General features: G+C 38.6%; 1 protein-coding gene across 1 annotated transcript in view; it reads left to right on the forward strand.

Moving 5' to 3' along the window:
* Nucleotides 1–1,503: 1,503 nt before the first annotated feature.
* QPCT (glutaminyl-peptide cyclotransferase) overlaps nucleotides 1,504–27,743 on the forward strand; it is a 211,003-nt gene continuing 184,763 nt past the window's right edge. The window contains exon 1 of the mRNA XM_053711021.1: nucleotides 1,504–1,809. Coding sequence (XP_053566996.1) covers nucleotides 1,702–1,809 — 108 coding nt within the window. The 5' untranslated portion in view covers nucleotides 1,504–1,701. The remainder of the gene's footprint in view (nucleotides 1,810–27,743) is intronic.

A 27,743-nucleotide genomic window follows, 5' to 3' on the forward strand; every position in this document is an offset into this window, starting at 1 on the left:
AGATCCGCTGCTCGTTTGTAGCGAAGGCGGGCGGACAGCTTCGCGAGTAGAGAAGCTGTCCACCCGCATGTTAGTACATGGAGACCCAAGAGTTAAGATGGAGGGGGAGGATAGGGTTGCCACATCATCCAAGTTTTCCTGGACACTTATGAGTTACACATGCTGCAGGGTGTGCAGGGAGGAAGATGCATTGTGTTTCTGGACAGCACTATTTAAATGCACTATTCATATTCCCGCCTGCAAACTCTGCAGCATGTATAACTTATAAGTGTCCAGGAAAACATGGCTGAAGTGGCAACCCTAGGGGGGAGCAGGCTGCCTGTGCATATAGGTTGCTATATTAGTATATTTAGCTTAAAGGGACAGTCTAGTTAAAATAAAACTTGCATGATTCAGATAGGACATGCAATTTTGAACAATTTTCCAATTTACTTTTATCATCAAATTTGTTTTGTTCCCTTGATATTGTTTGTTGAAACCTAAACCTATGTAGGTTCATATGCTAATTTCTAAACCCTTGAAGACTGCATTTTATCTCAGTGCATTTTGACAGTTTTTCCTAGCTAGACAGAGCTAGTTCATGTGTGCCATTTGGATAGCATTGTGCTAACTCCTGTGGAGTCATTGAGTATGAGTCAATACTGATTTGGCTAAAATGCAAGTCTATCAAAAGAACTGAGATAAGGGCGCAGTATGCAGCAGGGGCTTAGATACAAGGTAATCACAGAAATAACAAATATATTACTATAACTGTGTTGGTTATGCAAAACTGGGGAATGGGTAATTAAGGGATTATCTATTTAACAATAAAAGTTCTGGAGTAGACTGTCCATTTTAAAGGCATATTAAACAGTATGAGATTAAAAAAAAAACAACTTTGCAAAATACTTTTATTTTTTATTTTGTCTACTTCTAATATCATTTAAAATGGTTTGTTTTCTAAATCCCACTGAGTTTCTATAAATTAATGGGCCCCTGGAAAATAAGGGACAGATATAACATGGCAATTAAAAAAACTGTGCAAACAAGGCTGTGTAATTATTTAACAGGGTTTCCACGCTTGTTTTTACAGTCTGTTTATTGCCTGTTTATATCTGTCCCTAAATGTTCTCAGCAGGAGAGATAGATAAGAGCAAAACTTAAGCGTAAACAGGATTGCACCCATTGCTTTATATAAACTAAATACTTAATAGAAACTAAACCTTTGCCCTTATATCATCAATATAATTGTACAAACTACATCTACATATTATTTTTTTTTAATGTTTGCTTTAACAACATCACTACTTAGTAAATATATTCACTATTTAATAGCCTTTAATTTGAAAGATGCCACTTCTAATTCTAATTCAGTACAAATAAACATCACAGTCTTCACGTTATCTCTACCAATGAAATGCTACGCTATCCTTACAATCCTGTGTTAGAATAAAGAACAAATATTTTGCCTAGGTCAACATAGCTTGTGATCCCTGCGTTACAGACTGGTAATTACACATTGTTGTCTAGGTGCATACATCCCACAGCATAGAGTGTATTTATCATTTGCAAAACTTCCACCTCCCTCCTCTATTGGATCAGCCACTTGTTGTCTCCGCCTCGCTTCTCCCCCTCAGGCTCTGTGGGACATTTTCAGGGATATTAGCCGGGGGAAGCTGTGTGGAGAGCCTGGCTTGTAGGTCTGCACAGTGTCTGGGAAACATGACAAGCGGCACCAGGAGCAGTGCTGCGCTCGTTTTGCCTATCCTATACTTGCCAGCTCTGCTTGGTCTTGTCAGTGGGCAGAGCACGTCTTGGACAACGGAGAAAGTAAGTAGTATGTAATTATTATCTAGACGAGTATGTCTTTATGAATGTAATGCCTCTCGCACACTCACTCTGATGTTTGTATTGCAGTAAATTCTTGTGCTGCTGTAACATTGTTTTGTATGAACAGCTGCACTGCAATAGGTTACACAATTACATTGGCAAGAATGCAGGAGCTGTTGTTTATGGTCTGGAATGGATATGCGAGTTTTGATGGTCAATATCATTTCTGATGCTTAAATAGATTACAGATTGTCAGATCTATACGTGCAAGCATAGCTAAAACACACACATCAGCGTATGCCTCTTATTATACATATATATTTATATCTGTGTGTATTTCTATCTATCTATCTATCTATCTATCTATCTATCTATTATTTATCTATCTATCTATCTAATCTATCATCTATCTATCTATCTATCTATCTATCTAATCTATCATCTATCATCTATCTATCTATCTATATCTATCTATCTATCTATCTATCTATCTATCTATCTATCTATCTATCTATCTATCTATATCTATCATCTATCTATCTATCTATCATCTATCTATCTATCTATCTATCTATCTATCTATCTATCTATCTATCTATCTATCTATCAATATCTATCATCTATCTACCTATCTATCTATCTATCTATCTATCTATCTATCTATCTATCTATCTATCTATCTATCAATATCTATCTATTATCTATCTATCTATCTATCTATCTATCTATCATCTATCTATCTATCATCTATCTATCTATCTATCTATCTATCATCTATCTATCTATCTATCTATCTATCTATCATCTATCTATCTATCTATCTATCTATCTATCATCTATCTATCTATCTATCTATCTATCTATCTATCTATCTATCTATCTATCATCTATCTATTATCTATCTATCATCATTTTTTTTAAACTGTTCTTAAACACACACATACACACGCACATATATATATTTCCTGTTAATAATAGTTTCTAAAAAAATGTTAATATATATATATGTGTGTGTGTATGTGGTAGTGTGTCAGTATGACTAGAGCAGAGCAAGGCAAATGTCAGAAATTTGAACCTCAAAATATTGCTTCACTATTGCCTGTTAGTATTCAAACCATAAACATTCACATTTCACATATGTGTCTGTCTGTCTGTCTGTGGAAACTGGCACAAATTTTAACACTACTTTAAATGCACTTAGGTATTTTATATTTATTTCTAAATATGTTTTTCATGCTTAGTTTATTATACTATTAGTTAAAAATACCGGATCAAATAAAAAAATTAAATAAAGTGATAGTAAACTCTCCCCTTTATGAAAACGGATCCGGAATGTTAGTGATATTTTAAATTGAGTTTAATTCATTAGTTGTAATAAATATGTGCTATAACTTTTTAATATAGCACTGAAATTCCAATACCCCAAGCTCTGGCTGTCCAGTTCAAAGGCCATTTTTTTCTGTGATCTAACGGTTTGAACTGTTCTCCAATCAGTGCTATAGCTCCAAAAAAAGTGCCTGAAGGCAAGAGCATTGATTGGAGAACAGTTCTGAGAACTCTCAAAAAATATGACTTTTGAAATGGGCGGCTGTAGAGCGAGGTATTTGAATTTCATATCTATATTAAAAAGTAAGTTATAGCACTTCTTCATTTCAACTGATAAATTAAACTCCATCTAAATTATCACTAACATTCCGGATCTGTTTTCATAAAGGTTAGAGTTTACCATCGCTTTAAGCTTCTCATCCCTTCAGTTGTTTTCTACCTCTCCTATATTTACTTTTTACAGTTCTGTCTGCAGAATGCCATAATAATGGTGAGGAGAGAGGGGGAGTGAGATCCCTGCACAGTATAACAGAGAGGGAGAATGGGCTGAGTGCTGTTTGTATATAGCGGCAGCTTTTCTAATGTTCCACATTACACAGAGAGCTCCATCATGGGGGATGGCTGTGACCACAATAGGGAGTGAAGGAAAACCCCTAGCTCTCTAACTAATGTGTATGACGTACTTATTCATATGCAGTGAAAGCTCTGCAAGGTTTATTATCATTTTTAGCAGCAAAATTGCTATTACACGTCAATTACAAATGTTGTCTTCTTTGAACACTTTATTTAAATGAAATAATTTTTTATTACCCATACTCCCAAACCCAAAACATCAGGGAAAATACAGACATTAAATCCTGTAAGTACATCCAGCAGTAGAGAATAATCAGTTCATAGAAAGGAAAAAAAAAAAAAAAAAGAGACAAATGTCCCGCTAAGATTCTTCACAAAGCGAGGGAGAGCTCTAGCTGTAGAGGCTCCTCATAGTCTCTATGTATGATCTTCTAGGCGTCAATCAGAAGTTAAATACCGAACAACAGTCAAAGAATTAAGCCATATCAGTCTCTCTCGGCTTTCTCAACCTTTTTGTGGGATGGGATTGGTTTTGCTTTATAGTCTCCTGGGCTATATCAATGTCCTGCTTTCGACACAACATTTTCAATAGGAGACTATCAGGTATGGGGGGTAATATGTACAAAAAAAAATCCAACTCTAACCAATCTCGGTAAGATCCTTTGAGAAAGCTTGACTTGCATCACTTTTGAGAATGATCCCAGATACAAAACAAATGTTAACATAACATAACAGAATAACAAGTAACAATGTTTGCACGAAACAGATGTAATGATTGGTAGCTCCATATTATACTCTATATCTCCAGATTCCTAGCTAGAAATTGTCCACCGCTTTTCTACCTTCAAAGTCTCCCAGTAGAGCACATCTATACTGTCTCCTCTCAGTCTCCCGCATCTACACTATGGGCTCCTATGTTGTTGTTTTCTAATATCCAATAAAACCATACTTTTTGGAATGTGGGTTCTGTGTCCTGCATGAATGCTGCTGATTCGTACATCTTATAAACTAGCTGGATTTTGGTCAAGACTTCTGACCAGGAAGAGATTTCTGTTTTCCAGTACTTAGCTATAACTGTTCTTGTGGTGGTACACAAAATTCTTATAAAGGTGTTAATATCTTTGTGTAGCCTAGGGATCCCCTCGTGAAGTAATGCTTGAGCAGGGGTAAGATGAATCTGTTCTCCCAGGACCTTCCCCAGCAATAAGGACAGCTCTTGCCATATCTTTCCAACTTTAGGGCAATCCCACCACATGTGTATATAGGATCCTATAGTTTTGCAGCCCCTATAACAAAAGTTAGAGCTCTCCTTCCCCATATGGGCTGTCCTCACTGGGGTCAGATACCATCTAAAGGATGTCTTTATAACATTTTCCCTCAAGTCAGCGCTAATAAGGCCTTTACTAGCTTGATGTAGTGTCTCATTCCATTTGTCCGGCTCAAATTCTTTATCTATATCTGTCTCCCAGTTTAGCATAAGCGTGTTCTTAGAGTGTGTTCTCCTTTCTTGTATGGAAATATATAGTCTAGAGATTGCTTTTTTAGGCCTAGTCATCGCTGTGCAAAGTTGCTCAAGGGTTGTTTGTCGGTTATGTGTCAGGTGTTTAGCTGTGTGTGTACGTACAGCTGAGGTTATCTGGAGATACAGGAACCAGTGTAGTGGGATAGGGTCTAGTTTCTGTCGTAACTGAGTGAAGGTCAACAGCGCGCCCTGTGAGTAGAGGTCTGCTACCCTATACAGTCCCTTGTTTTCCCATTTTTTAATCTGTTTTTTAAACTCTTCACTAATGATGTATTTTAGGGGCATTATTTTTGAGTGTGAGAAAATAGTTTTCTCTGATTGCTTTGATGAGGGCCATTGCTGTCTGGTGATTAATGTGATTTTATTCCTGTAGCCATCCTCCCCAATGAGTAAGTCCCCACCCCAGAGAATGCCGTCCGGTGTCTCCTGACCCACCATTTCCGCCTCTAGGGCAGGCCAGAGGATATCTGCCTGTTGTCTGCTAATTATTGAGTCTTGTGCTAATCTAGCAGCTTTATAGTAGTCCAGTAAGTTAGGGGCACCTACTCCACCTAGTTGTCTGTGTTTATTTAGAAGATGATGTGGTATTCTCGGGTGTTTACTGTCTCGTAAGAACCTATTTAGATCTCTCTGTAGATTGTCTATGTCTGCAACAATGATTTTAATTGGGAGCACTCTAAACAAGTAAAGTATCCTTGGTAGGATCGTCATCTTTATGGCGGAGAGCCTCCCGTACCAAGAAAACCCCATCTTTTTCCATTTCCCTAGATCACATCTAATTGCTTTGAACAGGGGAGTATAGTTTGTTTCGTATAATTTTGAGGAATGTGATCTCAATTTGATTCCTAGATATTTTAGTCCTTCAGGTACCCATCTAAAGTCAAAGTTTGCCTCTATTAGTTTAATGGTGTGTTTTGGGATAGAAATGGGAAGTGCCTCACACTTGTCTGCATTGATTTTATAGCCTGAGATCTGAGAAAATAAATGTATTGCTTGGTATACATAGGGCAGTGTGTGAAGTGGTTTTGAGATGGTGAGTAGTACGTCATCCGCGAACAGGGTGATCTTATGGTGTAAACCTCCAATCTCTAGGCCCACTATATCAGTGGAGTTTCGTATATAGGCAGCTAGTGGTTCTATGCAGATTGCAAATATTAGTGGGGAGAGGGGGCAGCCCTGCCTCGTACCATTCCGGATAGATATATTACTCGATTGGTGTCCTATTGCTCTGACATAAGCTGTGGGTGACGAGTATAGACTTATGATAGCCTTCAAAAAGTTACCTTCAAATCCCAGTTCTGAGAGCAGAGTTAGCATATATTTCCAATCCACCCTATCTAATGCCTTCTCCGCGTCCAGCGATAGAATCAGAGAAGGCACTCTTCGGTCATGTAGAAAATCTATCACCGATATCATTTTTCTAATGTTGTCTGGGGCTTCCCTGTCCTTAATAAATCCTACCTGGTCTGGGTGAATGATGTGAGGGAGAATATGTTTCAATCTATTGGCTAGGATTTTTGTGACTATCTTGATGTCCTGATTGATAAGGGATATGGGCCTGTAACTACTACAAAGACTAGGATTTTTCCCCTGTTTTGGTATGACCACAATTTTAGTTCTGAGGAGGTCGGTAGGTATTTTGCCCCCTTCCATTATGTGATTCGCAAACACCACTAAGTGGGGAACTAAAGCCTCACGAAACGCCTTATAGTATTCCTCAGGAAATCCATCAGGTCCTGGGGCTTTACCTGGTTTGAGGTCTTTTATAGCAGAGATCACCTCAGTTCTTGTGATCTTGGCATTTAGAGTGGCCCTAGCCTCATCGTCTATCGGTGTCATTTTAGCTTTTTGCAAGAAGGAATCAAAAACTGTCTTTGTTGTAAGGGTTGTGAATTACCTTTGTGCCATCGTATAACTGACTGTAGAATTGGGAGAATGTGTCAACAATTTCCTGAGGGTGTGTGGTTATGTGACCAGTTGGTGTTTGAATGTTTGGTATGGAAAGTGATTGACATTCATCTCTGATTTTTTTTGCCAGATATTTATCAGGCTTATTGGCAAAGACAAAATAGTTTGCCTTCAATCTGTGTGCAGCTTTTACAGATTGTTCATTTAAAATGGATTGTAGAGTTTGTCTCTTGCCAACAAGCTCAGCCAGTATGGTCTTAGAGCCATTCAGTTTGTGTAACTTTTCGAGAGAGGCAATTTCAGCGTTTAAGTGTGTAATAAGGGCCTCATTTTTCTTTTTGTGCAGTGTTTTCTCTTTTATTAGTATTCCTCTGACTACTGCTTTGTGTGCTGCCCAGGGTGTAATGGGATCTTCCGTAGAATTTACATTGATCTGCCAATATTCTTTCAGGTTATTTAGGATTCTATCTTTGACAAGTGGGTCTTTGGTACAAAATGTGTCATACGTCCATGTCTTTGCCCTTTTTGGATCTGAAAGATCCCCTAAGGTGAGCAATGTCAAGGAGTGGTCAGACCACACACATGGATGGATGTCTATGGAGTGTATTATTGGTTGCAGAATCTGGCTAGTGAACACATAATCTATTTTTGAGTAGCTATCGTGGGCTGATGAATAATAGGTGGTACTACCATCCCCTCCGTTTAGATGTTTCCAGGTATCCTGTAGTGTGTGTTGGCCTAATATCTCCCAAATGTTTCTAGCCATTACTCTTTGTCTTTGTTTCTTCCTAGATTGTTGGGTTGGTGTTTGCATAGTCAGTGCCTGAAGGTCAATATTAAAGTCCCCCGCTAATATTATTCTCAGTCTGGACCAGCCTGTCAACAGGTTGGAAAGGGCGTTAAATAACTTATCTTGTTGTTCATTGGGGGCGTATATATTACATAGGAGAATCTCTGTGTTCCCAATTTTTCCAAATACCAGAAGGTACCTACCCTCTTTATCTGATACTGTCTCTTTGTGGATAAATGGCAGTGTGGAGTGTATTAATATAGAGACACCTCTTTTTTTTGAGTCTAACACAGAGTGAAACTGCATTGGGTAATCTCTTGCCCAATATTTGGGAATAGTATCTTTTAAGAAATGAGTCTCCTGAAGGTAGATAATATTAGCCTTCAGCCTTCTGTAGTTTGACATAGCTGTCCTTCTCTTGATATCTGTGTTTAATCCTCTCGCATTGTGCGAGATAAAAACTATCTTAGGTAAAGACATACCACTGGGCAAGATAATTCTGCATTCTATACCTATTCTGAGACATTGGCCAACCACTGGCTCCTACCTGGGTAGGTGAAATGCTCATTTTTCTCTGGACTAGTAAAAATAGCTGTCTTTCTAGGGCCCAACCTTTCTGTGATAAGCCTTCCCTTGGTGAACTTATGCTAATCACATATTGTTCCGTGCATTGAAATAGTAAAAACATATAACAAAACAATAACAATAACAGTTGATTTTGATTAAATTTTTGAATACACATATATTAAAAACTAACACATATTAATTGCGCTGTGCAGCCCCAACAGGAGGTGTCTGCGCAGCACAGTTGCATGTGAATGAAGAGCTTAAGTCAGACCCTTAGGTCTGGTACCTGTATGACCTCACGGTCAACATTAGTGTCCTCCGGGTGTAGATGTTCCCAAATTTGGGTCTGTAGATAGTGCAGCTCAAGTCTTGGTTTTCTTCTTAGTCACAGTCCTCCATTTTTCTCTTTGGGGTCTCCCTCTAGATGAAGATGGTGTAGCAGAGGGATGCGTTGTATCTGCAGCTGTAATCTCAGGTGGTTCAAGATCCAGAAATTTGCAGATCTCCGGAATCTCCTCAGTGTTTTTAATAGAAATTATTTTGCCATTACGGGTCACCTGGAGAGCAAAGGGAAAACCCCAACGATATTGTATGTTGTTCTTTCTTAGCAGGAGAGTTAGAGGTCTCAGGGCGTATCTTCTTTGTAGGGTCCTGACAAAGAGGTCTTGAAAAAATTGGATTATGTTGCCTTGGAATTTGAATGTGGGATTTTGTCTGGCGGCTATTAGGATTTTTTCTCTGTCAGGAAACCTAAGGAGCTTGATGATGACATCTGTCGGTGGTTGGTCTGGCTTAGGTTTAGCCCTTAGGGCTCTATGAGCTCTTTCAATTGGAAATTCAGCGTCTGTAGGGCTTCCGAGAATAGCATGAAATAGTTGTTGGAGATAATTATGCAAATCCTCTGCCCCCACAGTCTCAGGAATCCCCTTAAGCCTAATATTAGAGCGTCGGCCCCTATTCTCCAAGTCCTCAATTTTTTCTTCTAGTTCTGAAATGGTTTGGGATTGAGAGGCAAGGGACCTCGAGACTGTCGCCACTTCTTCTCCCATTTCATCTGTGGCTGATTCTAATGAGTCTACTCGGTTCCCCAGTTCCAGGATCTCAGTTTTGATTTCAGTGAGGCTGTTAGTAACTGTGGTTTGGAAGCTGTCAATTTTCCCCCACAGTTTTTCAAAATTAGAGGTTATATCTTGTTTGGATACCAGGGCTCGTAGGTCAGCTTTGGTTACAGGAGTGAGATCTTCAGCATTTTCCTCAGTTTCAGATTCCATATCCTCCTCAGTGTCCGCCATATTGTGATCTTGGGATTTAGGAGTTCTAGATGATTTAAAGAAAGTGTCTACCGGTAAGGACTTCACCCCTTTATCTCCCTTGGGGCCCTTTCTTGTAGCCATGGTAGTAGTAGTGGTTATTCAATTTTTATATTCTAATCTTTTGTCAGTACTTCAGTTTGTTTAATAATATCTTCACAAGTGTCTGTGTCCTCTGTCCAAGAGACCCTTCGTGCTATTGAGACCTCCCTTTAAATTTTCAGATATCTCTCAACCCTTCCATTCACACTGTGGTTTTCTTCATTCAATTTCACTGATCATTTTTCTTCAGTATGCCATCTTTCTCCTCTTATAAAGCATATCTGCATATTTAGCTTAAGAGTTCATGCTGAACAAAGGAGCAGTGTATTGTTATGAGAATAATGGCAAAGATGTGGCTTCCCTGTCAGACTGCACAGGCAATATTACCTAAGTCTCTAAATCATTCTGGGTGCATGCTTTCTGTGTTTGCTGAGTCTCCCCTGACAGTATCCAGGACAGCAACTGCGGGTTAGATAGGCTCTCTCCTACCCCGGGGAGAGTGTCTTCACTAGACAAAGTCGGGCAAGGGAATAAGGATATGACCTGCTGGCACTCCGTCCAGCAGGAAATGATGGGGAGAGAGAGCCTTACAGACTTAGAGTAGTTCTGCCCTTATCTTATGTTTCCCTCTCCTTCTCCGTCTATACAGAGCAGTCTATCTGCCAGGACAGGAGCCCAGCAACCACTCTTGAGGGCACTAGTCAGCAGTGGGTAAATCAAGGAGAGGTTCACTCGCCCCCCTCTTAGCCCTCTGTGTCTATAGGAACTGCGATTTCTAGTTGGGCCGTGAGGAGGAATCTGCAGCGTCTGTGTGACAGGGCTCAAAAATGGCGGATCTTCGCGCCAAGAAAAAGGAGGAAGCCCCAGGCGATCTCAGATGCTCCAGCCAGCCCGCCTGTAGGTGTAGCGTGAGTCCTTTGTGTGAATGTATTTGAGTAGGTCTGGAGGGGTCTCGGGTCTCTAGTAGCGGTAGTGTGTCAGGGTGTTCAGTACCTTAATTGGCGCTTACACTAGCGCGGGATCTGAGCGGGTCCTCACTTCGTCCCAGTTGCTGTCTGTTGCTTGTGTGCCGATCCGGAGCGGAGCCCCGGCCACCCGGGAAGCAGCACAGACGTTATCCTCAGGGTCTTTGGTCTTACGGTGAGGCGGTGAGGTCCGGGCTGTGGGCCTTGGCTGCAGAGGTTCAATAGTATTCCGCAGTTTGTTCCCACCGTAGCGAGTTGCAAAGTTGGGTTTTCCCCTAAAATAGTCACCCTGCTGCGTCTTCTATATTTCTGTGGGGTTGTGGGATCAGTTTGGTGGTTACTTGGGTGGTAAATAGTGGGTTTTTAGCAATATAACAACGGAGCTCTTAATGGAGACGTCTTCTCAGCTAGGCAGTTTGCTCCGCCCCCCCCTGAACACTTTATTTAAATGGACACTGAACCCAATTTTTTTCTTTTGTGATTCAGATAGAGCATGAAATTTTAAGCAACTTTCTAATTTACTCCTATTATCAAATTTCCTTCATTCTCTTGGTATCTTTATTTGAAATGCAAGAATGTAAGTTTAGATGCCGGCCCATTTTTGGTGAACAACCTGGGTTGTCCTTGCTGATTGGTGGATATATTCATCCACCAATAAAAAAAGTGCTGTCCAGAGTTCTGAATTTAAAAAAAAGCTTAGATGCCTTCTTTTTCGAATAAAGATAGCAAGAGAACGAAGAAAAATTGATAATAGGAGTAAATTAGAAAGTTGCTTAAAATTGCATGCTTTATCTAAATCACAAAAGAAAAAATTTGGGTTCAGTGTCCCTTTAAATAGCCCATATTTTTTTTTAATGCATAATGTCTTATACATTTAACATTATACATTATAATGTATGGGTTAAACCGTTGCCTGGGAACATATATGTAAAGCATTTCCAAAACTTTCTTAGTTAATTTAATGTTGGTAACTGTGTATCAGAACAAGTCCTCTTCTGATATACCAAACACCAGTTCCTAAACCAGTGCTTTCTAAACTGTGTGTCGTGACACACTAGTGTGTCGGTGGCAGTGTGTAGGTGTGTCCCTGCTTCAGCACAAATTTGTTCAAATTAAAAAAAAAAAAATTACATTTTTTTTTTGGTTTTCGACTTTCCGGCTGCCTGCTACGCATATCCCCGAGAACTGAAACTTTTCCCTTTGGGGCATATTGACTCCTGACTGCACGTGTAGTCTCCCCAATCGGTTTGTGACTGCATGTGTAGTCAGTGAGTGGGATAGCAGTGTGTTTGCAGCGTGGGCAGTAGTCAGTCGGACTAGGGCGGCAGCTTAAATGCTGAGCTGAAGTCAGAAGTCAAAGTGTTTTTTTTTGCCAGCTAGCTCCCAGTAGTGCATTGCTGCTCCTGCTCTTGATATATGGATAGGAAGTGGAAGCTTAAAAATGCTTGATGATGAAATGCGAGTGTCTTTATCTAATGTTCCACCAAATATTCAGAAACTGTGTTCATCCCATCAACTTCATACATCCCATTAAAATAGTAAGTAGCTATTGGTGTTATTAAACTTCTTGCACATACTTACTGTTACTTGTAAACACATTTCATTATTATATCATTTATATGTGTCTGTATCTCTTAAAACAAGTTAGTTTAACCTCCTGTTTGCTAGTACAACTGAATTACTGTGTTGCAAAATTATGTAGGTTTAAAAAGTGTGCACCAACATGAAAAGTTTGAAAAGCTCTGTCCTAAACCAAGAGTTAGTGAAGAGAGAATTAGTTTAGGGTGTTTGTTTAAGGTTATGGTTTATTTCAATATAGATACACAGTGAAGGGTCTGTTTACTAATTTTTCACAACACTGATCTATTGACATCAGAACTGAATTACTGGAAATCAGTGGTTCAGTGAGTCACCATACGTCACAAGATATATGTATGTACAAAACTATTTATGTGCTTGTGTGTGTGTGTGTGTGTATATCTATCTATCTATCTATCTATCTATCTATCTATCTATATCTATATATATCTATATATCTATATATATCTATATATATATATATATATATATATATATATATGTCTGTCTGTATATATTTTTATATACACTTACATGCATGTGTTTATATCTATATTATATATTTCTGTGTAAATAAAATGTTTTAAATAAATATATTAATTATCTTGTTTTTTGTTTACATATTAGTGTGTGTATGTATATTTATATGCACTCATGCATATGTGTACATGTATATCAATATTATATATTTCTATGTAAATAAATGTATTTAATCAATAAATATATTAATTCGTTTTTTAGTGCTTTTAAATCTTTTAAGAACAGTCAATTTTCAGGATTTCGCTTTCAATGTCTTTTGTTAAAAGGGAATTTAAACGCTAAAACAATTCTATCACACGTATGAAAAAATGCTAATTAATAAGATTGATGGCTATTTCAAATTGTGAAAAGATTTTTTTTCTGAACTAAAAAGGTCATGTTATTAAATCAATTTATTTTGATTTTGAAGCTAACAGGAAGTGCTTAATTTTTGTACAATGGGTTGCACATTGCCTGATAAACAGAATTCCCAATACTTTATTGGAAAACAATGACACCTCACATGCATAAACAAACCTAAAAGACCGATGCCTTCTATAACACGCAACAAAATAAACCAAAACACTGCTTTATTGTCGCAGCCCTCTTTCCTATATATTACAATTAAACATATAATAGATTCTGTTCATTTAGCTCCAAGCTCAGTGCTTTCTGCATGCCTCAGAGCCAGTCTTGGCGCATAGATGATAATTAAGAAGCCGATTATGTACGTGCACAGTGAGCACACAGTAATTCGATTTTCAGTGTGCTGCACAAACGGCATTGGGGTTGTACAAAAAGGAGCCGATCTCGGAGTTAAATTACCATCATCGAAATGTAATTACATTTTTATATATATATATATATATATATATATATATATATATATATATATATATAATACCCTTCTTGATGTAATCAAGATGTTTTCCACTTCCCACTAAGTGCAAGCTCATTATGTCGTTGTTGGAATGCAGATACTGACTGTTTTTATATAGTTAACAAATTAATTAAGTCTAAACATAAAGACTCAAAGAAAGACATTTTGAATAAAATAGTTCCTTTTATACGAACAATCCTTAAAAAGCATTTCTGTTTGTAGGTGTAATGATAAGGTGACTGAAAGGAAGACAAGTAACTATGTATTGAATAAACCTGCAAAAACAAAATACTAACAGTTATGCAAAGCTGATCTCATGATCAAGTCTTTAAAGTAATACAGTTTACAACCTAACTTACGACAGGCATGACAAGAGCAAACTATGATGTTGAGGAGGCTTCTCTCACAAAGTTCAAAGAAATTACTTTTCTGGAGAAAGGAAGTGAGTACAATATGGGCAGACTGCAGTCACAGGATGCCTTAGTAAGAAAGCTCCACCATACCATAGGATCCAAAAAGAAACAGCTGAAACAGGAAAGATGCTTACAGGCCGTGATACAGGGATGAAACTGGTTAGGAAAAAATTAAAAGTTCAGGAACAGTGGCCATGAAAACATAAAAAAAGCACAGAAAAGGCTCACTTGAGAGCATGACTGAAGAGGTCCACTACCACAGAACTGGAGAGCGAAACTGTAGGCTTTACTTAAGGTAGCATGGCTCAGAAAAGTTTAAGACAACAAGGCTCCAAACTGGTTAACTGAACGCAGCATGGCACAGTAAATGGTAGTTGAAAACAGCACAGCACCGGAGTTCAACTTAAACAACAAAGAATTGGGAAGGTAAACTGTAGACAGCATTAGCACTGGAGAGGTTAAGTAAAGGCACCAATGTACTGGTGAGGTAAACTCAGTGAACACAGTACAAGGGGTATTCACTAAAGGCAAGACATCACTAAGGGGGTTAACCCCTTAGTGACCACAACACTTTTTAATTTTCTTACCGTTTGGGACCAGGGCTATTTTTACATTTCTGCGGTGTTTGTGTTTAGCTGTAAATTTCCTCTTACTAATTTACTGTACCCAAACATATTATATACCATTTTTCTCGCCATTAAACGGACTTTCGAAAGATAACATTAATATAAAATGTTTTATAAAATATGATGAAAAAATGGAAAAAACACACTTTTTCTAACTTTGACCCCCAAAATCTCCTACACATCTACAACCACCAACAAACACAGACCTATGCTAAATAATTTATCATTTTTGTCCTGAATTTATAAATACCCAATGTTTACATGTTCTTTGGGCGCGATCCGATATAGATCGTAGTTTGCGGCGCAAGCGAGGGAACCCGCGTCGCCCGCAGTTTCAGCTCGCAACTCGAGCTATCCCATATATGTCGCCGTCAGATGCTAACGTGCCGTAAGTCTGATAAACCAGCGATGTCCAGAAATCTGCGCAAGTACAAATTTCTGGCTTCGCCAGTGACTTGCGGCACATTAGAAACTGCCGGCGCCTACAAAACCTGACTAAAGTCTAAATCACCCGCACTGTCTAACACGCCTCCCTAACATAGCCCGACACGTCTAACACGCCTCCCTAACATAGCCCGACACGTCTAACCCTCTATCCGCTATCCCCCCTCACTAGCCTAACAATAAAATATGTATTAACCCCTAAACCGCCGCTCCCGGAGCCCGCCGCAACCTAATAAAGTTATTAACCCCTAAACCGCCGCCAGCTATACTAAATCTATAACCCCCTAAAGTGAGCCCCTAATACCGCCGCTATCTACCTTACCTACCCCCTAAAGTGAGCCCCTACCCCGCCGCTATCTATTTTAAAATTATTAACCCCAAATCTAATCCCCCTACCCCGCCGCCATCTATATTAAATTATTTAACCCCTAATATACTAAACTATCCCTACCACTAAACCTAAGTCTAACCCTACAAATAGCCCTGAAAAGGGCTTTTTGCGTGGAATTGCCCCAAAGTAACAGCTCTTTTGCCAGCCCTTAAAAGGGCTTTTTGCGGGGCATGCCCCAAAGTAACAGCTCTTTTGCCAGCCCTTAAAAGGGCTTTTGGCGGGGCTTTGTCACAAAGTAAACTGCTCTTTTGCCTACAATCTACATCCCCCTACACCGCGGCCACCTATAATAAATGTATTAACCCCTAATCTAATCCCCCTACACCGCTGCCAGCTATATTAACTATATTAACCCTAATTATATTAGGGTTCATATAGTTAATATAGTTATTATATTATGAAATATTAACTATATTAACCCTAATTATATTAGGGTTCATATAGTTAATATCGTTATTATATTATATATATATTAAGTATAATAACCCTATCTAACTCTAACATCCTAACTAAACTCTTATTAAAATAAATCTAATATTAATATTATTAATTAAAATATTCCTATTTAAATCTAAATACTTACCTATAAAATAAACCCTAAGATAGCTACAATGTAATTAATAATTACATTATAGCTATGTTAGGGTTTATATTTATTTTACAGGTAAATTGTTAATTATTTTAACTAGGTATAATAGCTATTAAATAATTATTACCTATTTAATAGCTACCTAGTTAAAATAATTACCCAATTACCTGTAAAATAAATCCTAACCTAAGTTACAAATACACCTACACTATCAATAAATTAAATAAACTACAAATATCTATCTAAAAATACAATTAAATAAACTAAACTAAATTACAAAAAACAAACACTAAATTACAAAAAATAAAAAAAAGATTACAAGATTTTTAAGCTAATTACACCTATTCTAAGCCCCATAATAAAATAATAAACCCCCAAAATAAAAAAAATTCCCTACCCTATTCTAAATTAAAAAAAAGTTCAAAGCTCTTTTACCTTACCAGCCCTTAAAAGGGCCTTTTGTGGGGGCATGCCCCAAAGAAAACCGCTCTTTTGCCTGCAAAAAAAAACACAATACCACCCCCCAACATTACAACCCACCACCCACATACCCCTAATCTAACCCAAACCCCCCTTAAATAAACCTAACACTACCCCCCCTGAAGATCTCCCTACCTTGTATTCACCCCGCCGGGCAGAACTCCTCATCCGATCCGGGCGATGTCTTCCAGCAAGCGGCAGTGAAGTCTTCTTCCATCCGGGCGATGTCTTGAAGCAAGCGGCAGAGAGTCTTCTTCCATCGGCGATGTCTTCAAGCAAATCGGCATCTTCAATCTTCTTTGTTCGCTCCTCCGCCACGGAGCATCCATCCGGCACGACGACTTCCCAACGAATGAGGTTCCTTTAAATGACGTCATCCAAGATGGCGTCCGCCGAATTCCGATTGGCTGATAGGATTCTATCAGCCAATCGGAATTAAGGTAGAAAAATCTGATTGGCTGATTGAATCAGCCAATCAGATTCAAGTTCAATCCGATTGGCTGAACCAATCAGCCAATCGGATTGAACTTGAATCTGATTGGCTGATTCAATCAGCCAATCAGATTTTTCTACCTTAATTCCGATTGGCTGATAGAATCCTATCAGCCAATCGGAATTCGGCGGACGCCATCTTGGATGACGTCATTTAAAGGAACCTCATTCGTCGGGAAGTCGTCGTGCCGGATGGATGCTCCGCGGCGGAGGAGCGAACAAAGAAGATTGAAGATGCCGATTTGCTTGAAGACATCGCCGATGGAAGAAGACTCTCTGCCGCTTGCTTCAAGACATCGCCCGGATGGAAGAAGACTTCACTGCCGCTTGCTGGAAGACATCGCCCGGATCGGATGAGGAGTTCTGCCCGGCGGGGTGAATACAAGGTAGGGAGATCTTCAGGGGGGGTAGTGTTAGGTTTATTTAAGGGGGGTTTGGGTTAGATTAGGGGTATGTGGGTGGTGGGTTGTAATGTTGGGGGGTGGTATTGTGTTTTTTTTTGCAGGCAAAAGAGCAGTTTTCTTTGGGGCATGTCCCCACAAAAGGCCCTTTTAAGGGCTGGCAAGGTATAAGAGCTTTGAACTTTTTTTTAATTTAGAATAGGGTAGGGAATTTTTTTTATTTTGGGGGTTTATTATTTTATTAGGGGGCTTAGAATAGGTGTAATTAGCTTAAAAATCTTGTAATCTTTTTTTTATTTTTTGTAATTTAGTGTTTGTTTTTTTTTGTAATTTAGTTTAGTTTATTTAATTGTATTTTTAGATAGATATTTGTAGTTTATTTAATTTATTGATAGTGTAGGTGTATTTGTAACTTAGGTTAGGATTTATTTTACAGGTAATTGGGTAATTATTTTAACTAGGTAGCTATTAAATAGTTCATAACTATTTAATAGCTATTATACCTAGTTAAAATAATTAACAATTTACCTATAAAATAAATATAAACCCTAACATAGCTATAATGTAATTATTAATTACATTGTAGCTATCTTAGGGTTTATTTTATAGGTAAGTATTTAGATTTAAATAGGAATATTTTAGTTTATAATATGAATTAGATTTATTTAATAAGAATTTAGTTAGGGGTGTTAGGGTTAGATAGAGTTAATATAGTTTATATAAATACTATAGTAACTATATTACCTATATTAACCCTAATATAATTAGGGTTAATATAGTTAATATATATAATGTAAAAACTATATTAACTATAATATACTTAGGGTTAATATAGATAATATAGCTGGCGGCGGGGTAGGTAGATTAAATTAGGGGTTAATAATTTTAATATAGATGGCGGCGGTGTAAGGGTTTCACATTAGGGGATAGATCAGTTAGATGGTGGTGGTTTTAGGGGCTCACAGTAGGGGGTTAGTTTATATAGATGGCGACGGTTTAGGGGTTAAATACTTTATTAAGGATTGCGGCGGGGGATCGCGGTTGACAGGGAGAGACATTGCGCATGCGTTAGGTGTTAGGTTTATTTTAGCAGATCGCGGTTGACAGGGAGATAGACATTGCGCATGCGTTAGGTGTTAGGTTTATTTTAGCAGATCGCGGTTGACAGGGAGATAGACATTGCGCATGCGTTAGGTGTTAGGTTTAATCTTACAGCCCAGCCAGTTTAGGGAGTTACGGGGCTCCAATAGTCATCGTAAGGCTTCTTACGGCTGCTTTTTGTGGCGAGGTGAAAATGGAGTAAGATTTCTCCATTTTCGCCACGTAAGTCCTTACGCTGTATATTGGATACCAAACTGCGCGGGTTTGGTATACCTGCCTATGGCCCAAAAAACTACGGGCGACGGCAGAAATATACGCGCATAACTTCTAGGTTACGCCGTATATAGGATACCAAACCCGCGCAAATATTGGCGTCGCCGACTTTTGGGGGCGACGATTTTTATCAGATCCACCCCTTTGCTTTTTTTTTGCAAGTTATAGGACAATAAATACAAGTAGCACTTTGCTATTTCCAAAGCAAAATTAACGATAGTTATATTATGACACTGATATCTGTCAGGGATCCCTGAATAACCCTTCACATGCATATATTTATTTTTAGTAGGCAAGTATTGATCTAGGCCCATTTTGGTTTATTTTATGCCACTATTTCACCGCCAAATGCGATCAAATAAAAAAAAAATCATTAACTTTTTCACAAACTTTAGGTTTCTCACTAAAATTATTTACAAACAGCGTGTGCAATTATGGCACAAATGGTTGTAAATGCTTCTCTGGGATCCCCTTTGTTCAGAAATAGCAGACATATATGGCTTTGGCATTGCTTTTTGATAATTAGAAGACCACTAAATGCCGCACACCACATGTGTATTATGCCCAGCAGTGAAGGGGTTAATTAGGTAGCTTGTAGGGAGCTTGTAGGGTTAATTTTAGTTTTAGCTGTAGTGTAGTAGACAACCCAATGTATTGATCTAGGCCGATTTTTGTTATATTTAATGCCACCATTTCACCCGCAAATGCGCTAAAAAAAAAAAATCATTCACTTTTTCACAAACTTTAGGTTTCTCACTGAAATTATTTACAAACAGCTTGTGCAATTATGGCACAAATTGTTGTAAATGCTGCTCTGGGATCCCCTTTGTTCATAAATAGCAGACATATATGGCTTTGGCATTGCTTTTTGGTAATTGGAAGGCCGCTAAATGCCTCTGCGCACCACACTTGTATTATGCCCAAGCCTTTCTTTTTATATATATATATATATATATATATATATATATATATATTGCAGTGTAGGATCCCCCCTTAGCCCCCAACCTCCCTGAACCCCCCAAACAGCTCTCTAACCCACCCCCCTCTACCTACTTGCCGCTGTCTTGGGTACTGGCAGCTGTCTGCCAGTACCCACTTTGTAACATGTTTTGGCCACTTTTGTTTTATGTTTAAAAGACCCCTTTCCGTAGTGTAGCTGCCAACCCCTCAATACCCTACCCCTCCCAGATCAATTTGTCAACACTGATTACCCCCTATCCAAACTTCCCCGCAATCACTTACATGCTGGGGCAGGAGCGGTCCCACCCACCCCCTTCCGCTTCCCCACACACCCACCTCCCGCCCCTCACAGCCCCCTTCCGCCCCTCCCACACTCCCTCCCACCCCCTCCTGCCTCCTCCAGTGATGGGCCGCCCACCCGCTTACCTGCTATGACTACCACTCACCGACTATTGGCACTATTGCTGGCCGATGCAGAGAGGGCCACAGAGTGGCTCTCTCTGCTTCGGATGGTTAGTAAAGGGTATTGCACGCTGCCTCAACATCGAGGCATCACTGGAATACCCTGAAACCCCAGAGGATGTGTCAGGCACATCCTTGAACCTTAACTGTATTTTTTTGTAGGACTTGCCTGACACGTCCTCGGTCGCCAAGGGGTTAAAGGGACATGATGCCCAAATGTTTTCTTTCATAATTTAGAAAGAGCATGACATTTTAAACAACTTTCCAATTTACTTCTATTGTCTAATTTGCTTCATTTTCTTGATATCCTTTGTTGAAAAGCAAATCTAAATAGGCTCAGTAACTGTTGATTGGTGACTACACATAAATGCCCTGTGTGATTAGCTCACCTATGTGCATTGCTATTTCTTCAACAAAGGATATCTGAAGAATAAATCAAATTAAATAATAGAAGTATATTGTAATGTTGTTTAAAATGGCATTCTCTATCTGAATCATGAAAGCAAATTTTTGGGTTTAATGTTCACGTGAAACAGCACAGCACAGAAAAGGCTCACTTGAGACCTACATGGTACTGGAGAGATTAATTGAAAGCAGCACAACACTAGAGAAGTTAAGTAACAAAATGTAGCAAGACTCCTGAAGAGAAACAGAATGGTCATGTACACAGGATACAAAATGGCTGCTAACAGCCAGGCAAGTAATGTGTGGATACTTGTCCCTTTAAGTAGTGCCTGCCAGTGTACCGGTGCAAACACATACTGCCTGAAACTGTAAGGTCCTTGCAGTGGGCATACGCTCTTTTGGAAATCCTGTTAAACAGCTGCTACTTTTCGTTGTGCATGTGACATTTGAGAGAAGAGGCTTTACTTATAATGAGAGTCACAAGGCTAGTGTCTCGTGAATCTCTCTGTTATACAAAAGGGCTGAGTTACAGGCTTTTTACTGTCTATTCCCATGAATCAGAGTTCAGAAAAATGTGTAACAGACATGGGAGCATTTGGTGTTTCTTCCCCCCATTTGGATTCAGATGAATGGATATTAATTTGAAATGCGTTGTTGGGATTTGAGTCTCATATTGTCCCGTAACTTTCTTTACTATCTCCACAGTAGCAAATTTAAAACATTAATAAATACAGAAATATACTATAAGATGGAGGAACATTCCAGAAACAAATACATTATTCTTATAGTTTATAGAGCCTGATACCAGAATCATCAAACAGAAAACCATACACAATTAGCACCACAGTGAGTGATGACTAGTCCATCATAAAGGGATATTAAAAGCTAAATAAATGCCAGATAAAATGATGATTTCAAAGGAAAGATCAGTCTAAGAATAACACGTAGATGTATTTTTTTAGTTCCATTAGCTATTTAAATATTGACACAAATAAGTGTAAAGTTTTATCTTCTATAAAAGAATGGGAGCTGCCATGTTGCAACTTAGGTTACTTTCTCTGCTGTGGCCAATTAGGGACAGTTATAAATAGGTCACTAAAATGTGCAGCCAATGACTGTGTGGAATATAACAGTGCTCTGCACTTGCAATTCTATCAGGATCTGAAATGCTCACAATTTCAAAATGGAATTACAGGAAAATGGGACAAAATAAATAATGAATGTATTTTACAGATTTTTGAATGTCTGCTGTTCTACTGTATTCATTGAAATTTCTTGTCACTTACAATAATTATTCTGCTCTGGCTTCTTCAACCCTTTTATCTCCTTGAAATATCTGTCTTTCTTCCCCACCTCTTTCTCTGTTTCCATTCTACCTTCCCAACCCAGTTTTACTCGTCACCTCATTATCTGTAAAATGTTAGGTAATTTTTTCTCTCTCCTAGGCATTTCTGCAAGACTTCATCCTTTCTTGGTCTTCAGGAACTAGAGAATTACCTTTTTAAAAAGTTTACAAAAAGTTCAACACTTTTTCTTTAAAGCTCCTTTTTTCAAAATAGTCAGTTATATGTCCTTTATAGACACACAACTTGCTTGTAGGTCAAGTCAATTAGCTTGTTTGGTTATTTTTTACCATATTGACTGTTTTTACATTGGCCAGAACCCCTACACTTGTACACTTATGAAAGCTATTCACTTAAAGATTCCCCTCTGTGGGATATGAACATAGTTGTTTACTTTATGACTTGAAGACCATATAACAATTTGCTGTTCACACTGCTAAATTAGCTATGCTGCTATTTAATGATGTAAATATTTTCACCAGTTGTGTTGTAGTCTTCAATCTGTCTAGATGGAGAAAAATCATTTCTATGACACATTTGTATTCTGACTGTCCTTCTAAACAACTAAGTGCAGAGAATCACCTGAAACAGTTAAGGTTATCCAAACTTTGAGATGGAATAATTATAATTTTATTGATAGACGATGAGACAAATATTTTCACTCCCTTAGGTTGTGTTATTTTGAAAGAGTAAACAACACACGTTTAAAACCCCCCATAAATCATCACTGCAGTATTTGCGTTTGGAAAGGAACAAGATCTCATGTTATGGCTGTTTCAGCTGTAGTCATGATACTTCACATCTATGAAACTATATTTAAAAAAGCTGGTTAGCTGAGAAATGAAATACACATTTAACCCTATACTGTGCAAAAGTTATTTTATCTCTGGTCATTAATTTAATGCAAAACCATCAGGAATTCTATTCAACTAGCAAAGAGCTTTATAATGAAGTCAGTATATTTTATATTTTTCTTCTAAACCAAACAACTAAGGGCCAGATTACGAGTGGAGTGCTATAAATAGTGTGAGAAGCTTAAAAGCCATTGTGAGATTGCGTTGTTCTTTACACTCAGATCCATAGTGCAAGTGGGGTGTTGTTTAAATTATCGCAATTAAATTGCACAAACACATGGTAAATTATGCTCCCCATATTTTCTATGGGCAGCGTTGAGCGGCAATGTCCACTCGTATTACAAGTCGAAAGAAAATGCGATCGATCTAACCCCATTGCATTTTAACGCTCAAGCTTGTTATGCGACCAGAAGGGTCACAAAATAGTTTGGCCTCAGGAAACAGTTGCACTAAATGAATCTATTAACTCCTAAACTGCCATGCCCCCACATCGCAAACTACCCCTCTACACTATTAACCTCTAAACCGCCACAACCCCCACTGCAAACTACCCGTCTACACTAATAACCCCTATAGTGCCACAACCCCTACCCCAAACTACCCCTCTACACTATTAACCCCTAAACCACCACATCCCCACACCTCAAAATACCCCACTACTCTTTATAACCTCTAAACTGCCACCCCCCCACATCTCAAACTACCCCTCTACACTATTAACTCCTAAACTGCTACAACCCATACTGCAAAATACCCACTAACAATTACCCACCAACAAGCAAGCATAACCCAGGTTCTCAACCCAAAATGGTCCGGCTCCTATGCATCACATTCCTGCTTTTTAAATAAAGATAGCTAGAGAACGAAGAAAAATTGATAATAGGAGTAAATTAGAAAGTTGCTCAAAATTGCATGCTCTATATGAATCATGAAAGAAAAAAAAAATGGGTTTAGTGTCCCTTTAAAGTGAATGTCAATTTTAATGCTAAAGTGCCCGGTTTTTAAAAATTCGATTAAAAACAGGGGCACTTTAATTTATCAAAATTTACATTTCACTCCTGAAAAAAAACTTACCTTTTAATCTTGACAGCAGCTCCAGCTTCCTCCGGCCGTTGCAAGCCATTTCTGACGTCAGAAATGATGGATAGATCATCCTCCAATCACAGCTTCCCCCCCGGGGGAATCAGTGTCTGATTCAACGCCGTGATTGGAGGAAGCCGGATTCCTCATTTTAGACCCAGGAAGAGGCTTTGCGACGGGTGGAGGAGTGAAATGTAAATTTTGATGAATTAAAGTGCCCCTGTTTTTAATCGAATTTTTAAAAACCGGGCACTTTAGCATCAAAATTGACATTCACTTTAAGGACCAAGGCTATTTTTACATTTCTGCAGTGTTTGTGTTTAGCTGTAATTTTCCTCTTACTCATTTACTGTACCCACAAATATTATATACCGTTTTTCTCGCCATTAAATGGACTTTCTAAAGATACCCTTATTTTCATCATATCATATAATTTACTATAAAAAAATGATAAAATATGATGAAAAATTTGAAAAAAACATACTTTTTTTTAACTTTGACCCCCAAAATCTGTTCATATCTATAACCACCAAAGAACAACCATGATAAATTGTTTTTAAATTTTGTCCTGAGTTTAGAAGTACCCAATGTTTACATGTTCTTTGCTTTTTTTTTTGCAAGTTATAGGGCAATAAGTACAAGTAGCACTTTGCCATTTTCAAACCATTTTTTTTTCTCAAAATTTGCGTACGTTACATTTTAACACTGATATCTGTCAGGAATCCCTGAATAACCCTTCACATGTGTGTGTATATATATATATATATATATATATATATATATATTTAGTAGACACCCCAAAGTATTGATCTAGGCCCATTTTGGTATATTTCATGCCACCCTTTCACCACCAAAAGCGATCAAATAAAAAAAATCGTTCACTTTTTTACTAACTTTTTCACAAATTTTAGGTTTCTCACTGAAATGATTTACAAACAGCTTGTGCAATTATGGCGCAAATGGTTGTAAATGCTTCTCCGGGATCCCCTTTGTCCAGAAATAGCAGACATTTATGGCTTTGGCATTACTTTTTGGTAATTAGAAGGCCGCTAAATGCCGCTGTGCACCACACTTGTATTATGCCCAGCAGTGAAAGGGTTAATTAGGTAGCTTGTAGGGAACTTGAAGGGTTAATTTTAGCTTTAGTGTAGAGATCAGCCTCCCACCTGACACATCCCACCCCTCCCAAACAGCTCTCTTCCCTCCCCCACCACACAAATGTCCCGTACTGGCAGAAAGTCAGCCAGTATAAAAAAAAAAGTTTGTGTTTGTTTTTTAAAAAAATAAAAATTTAAATTATATATTTTCTGCAGTGTAGGATCTCCCCTTACCACCCAACCTCCCTGAGCCCCCCCAAACAGCTCTCTAACCCTCCCCCCTCTCACTATTTGGTGCCATTTTGGGTACTGGCAGCTGTCTGCCAGTACCCACTTTTCAAAATAATGTGCCTTTTTTATATATTTTTTTTATTTTTCTGTAGTGTAGCTGCCCCCCTCCCCCTCATCCATTTTTTTTAAACATAATTTCCCCTCTCTACCACCTGCTCCCACCAAGACTTGAATCAACATTATGCACATATTAGTGCAGATCGCGGCGCGTGCGCGCACACACGCACACATGCCCCCTGCCCCCGTGCACGCTCCCGCACGCACCCGGGGCCGAATCCGACACGGCTAGCCGGAAGTGATCCAGCGATGGGTTGTCCACCCGCCTCCCTGCAGCTGCTCCCACCCAGCAACGATCGGCACTATCGCTGGCCAATGCAGAGAGGGCCACAAAAAAGGTATTGCAGTGATGTCTCAATATCGAAGCATCACGGCAATACCTTGAAATCAGGATCGCTTCCAGCCGCTTTAAACCCCTAACAACGTACAGGGTACGTCATTGGTCTTTAAAAACCAGTTTGTGTTTGAAGTACCCTGTACGACGTGTGTCGTTAAGGGGTTAAAAGGGCTTTTTGTAGGTCATTGCTCTAAAATCACTTAGCTTTTTTCAATTAAAAAACCCCCAACACTAATCTCCAAGTAATCCCCCCCAAAAAAAGGCTTTCTAAAAAAACCTGGAAAGGGCATTTGGCTGGGCATTGCCCTTAGAAGGACATTTAGCTCTTTTTCTGCCCAAAATAAAATAAAAAAACAAACCATAATCTAACAAAGAGCCACCCAAAAAAATCATAAGACTAAACCCCAAAGCTGGTACTCCGAGCGGTGGCGCTCCATCTTCATCTTGGTAGTGATCCATATTAATCCCGGCGGCAGTCTTCTATCTTCATCCATCTTCTTATCTTCTGTCGCTGATGTCCTCTTCATGCGGTCCTCTGCGACACACTGAATTTTGAATGTTAGTTACCCCCTTTATATAGTGGTACCCTTGCATTCCAATTTCAAATTCAAATCAGCCAGTAAAAAAAAAATTAATTCTATTGACTGATATGATCTTGAAATTTCCACTTTACTCTCTCCATTGAAGTATATGGGAGAGTACGTTAACGTGGTCACGATCTTCTAATTTGTGCTCAGTTTAGCGCGCAAAAAATAATTGTTTTCACCTTGTAATACGCACACTACACGACGCATGCAAAGAGCAGAAGTAGAGCTGCGTTAATGTGCAAGCAGGATTGGTAATTACCGTTCCACTCGTAATCTAGCCCTAAATCGGTTCAATAACATGAGATTTTGCATTATTTCCAAAATACTAATAAATATAGATCAATTAGAACTTTCCATAGGGGAGGAACGTGGGTAAAATCGTCCTTAAAAGCTAAAGAGTGTGAAAACACTCAACATTTAGGGCTAGTTTACAAGTGGAGCTCTAATTTAACGTGCGCCCGTAAAGGGGCAAATTTGCCCGTTTATGGGGCCCAAGTTAAATAACCAGCCATTACAAGTGGTTGGTTAATGCTCCCACGTGCTTGCGGTAGCACTTTGCACTAAGCGCAATTAACTAGAGGTCAGACCTCTGTTTACTTGAATAAATGTCCCCCAATTGCCCCCAAATTAAAATATGAGCATTATTTTTTAAATAACTGCACAAAGCCATTTTAAAGGGTTAAAGTGAGGGGATGTGGGAAACAACGGCACTGAAAGTGCATTTACATAGCAGTCTATGTTTTAAACTACGAATATATGTATATGCTTATATACATATATATTTATGTGTTAATATATGTACATACACATATAAACACATAAATATAAATTTATATACTCATATACATATATATATATATATATATTTTAAATATGCTGTCTAACGCTGCACGATTTACCCCCTTTGCTGTGCGAGGTTCTGTGCTGCATCTATCGGCATCAGAACGAGTCTCCTATTGGAGCCTATGGAAGTGGGCTCTAGTGAGCGCTAAGCTTCCATGCAATGTTCGCATTGCGCTTTACTTGTAACACCAGCGCACGTTTGCTTGTGTTGGTATTACTGAGTGAAGCGCAAATATTGTGCTCGCGAAAGCTTAATATTGCGCTCCACACGTAATCTAGGCCATAGTAAATGATGTTACTTTTAAAATAATTAAAAGGACATACATCTGTAAAAAAAGAAAATGCTTGAATGTGTTAAAGCATTTTATTATTGCTCTGTTGCTTTAATTCCTGCTATTTGGGTTAAAAATATAGTTAAAGGGCTATAA

The sequence above is a fragment of the Bombina bombina genome, chromosome 4 (assembly GCF_027579735.1).
Source record: "Bombina bombina isolate aBomBom1 chromosome 4, aBomBom1.pri, whole genome shotgun sequence".
Lineage (NCBI taxonomy): Eukaryota > Metazoa > Chordata > Amphibia > Anura > Bombinatoridae > Bombina > Bombina bombina.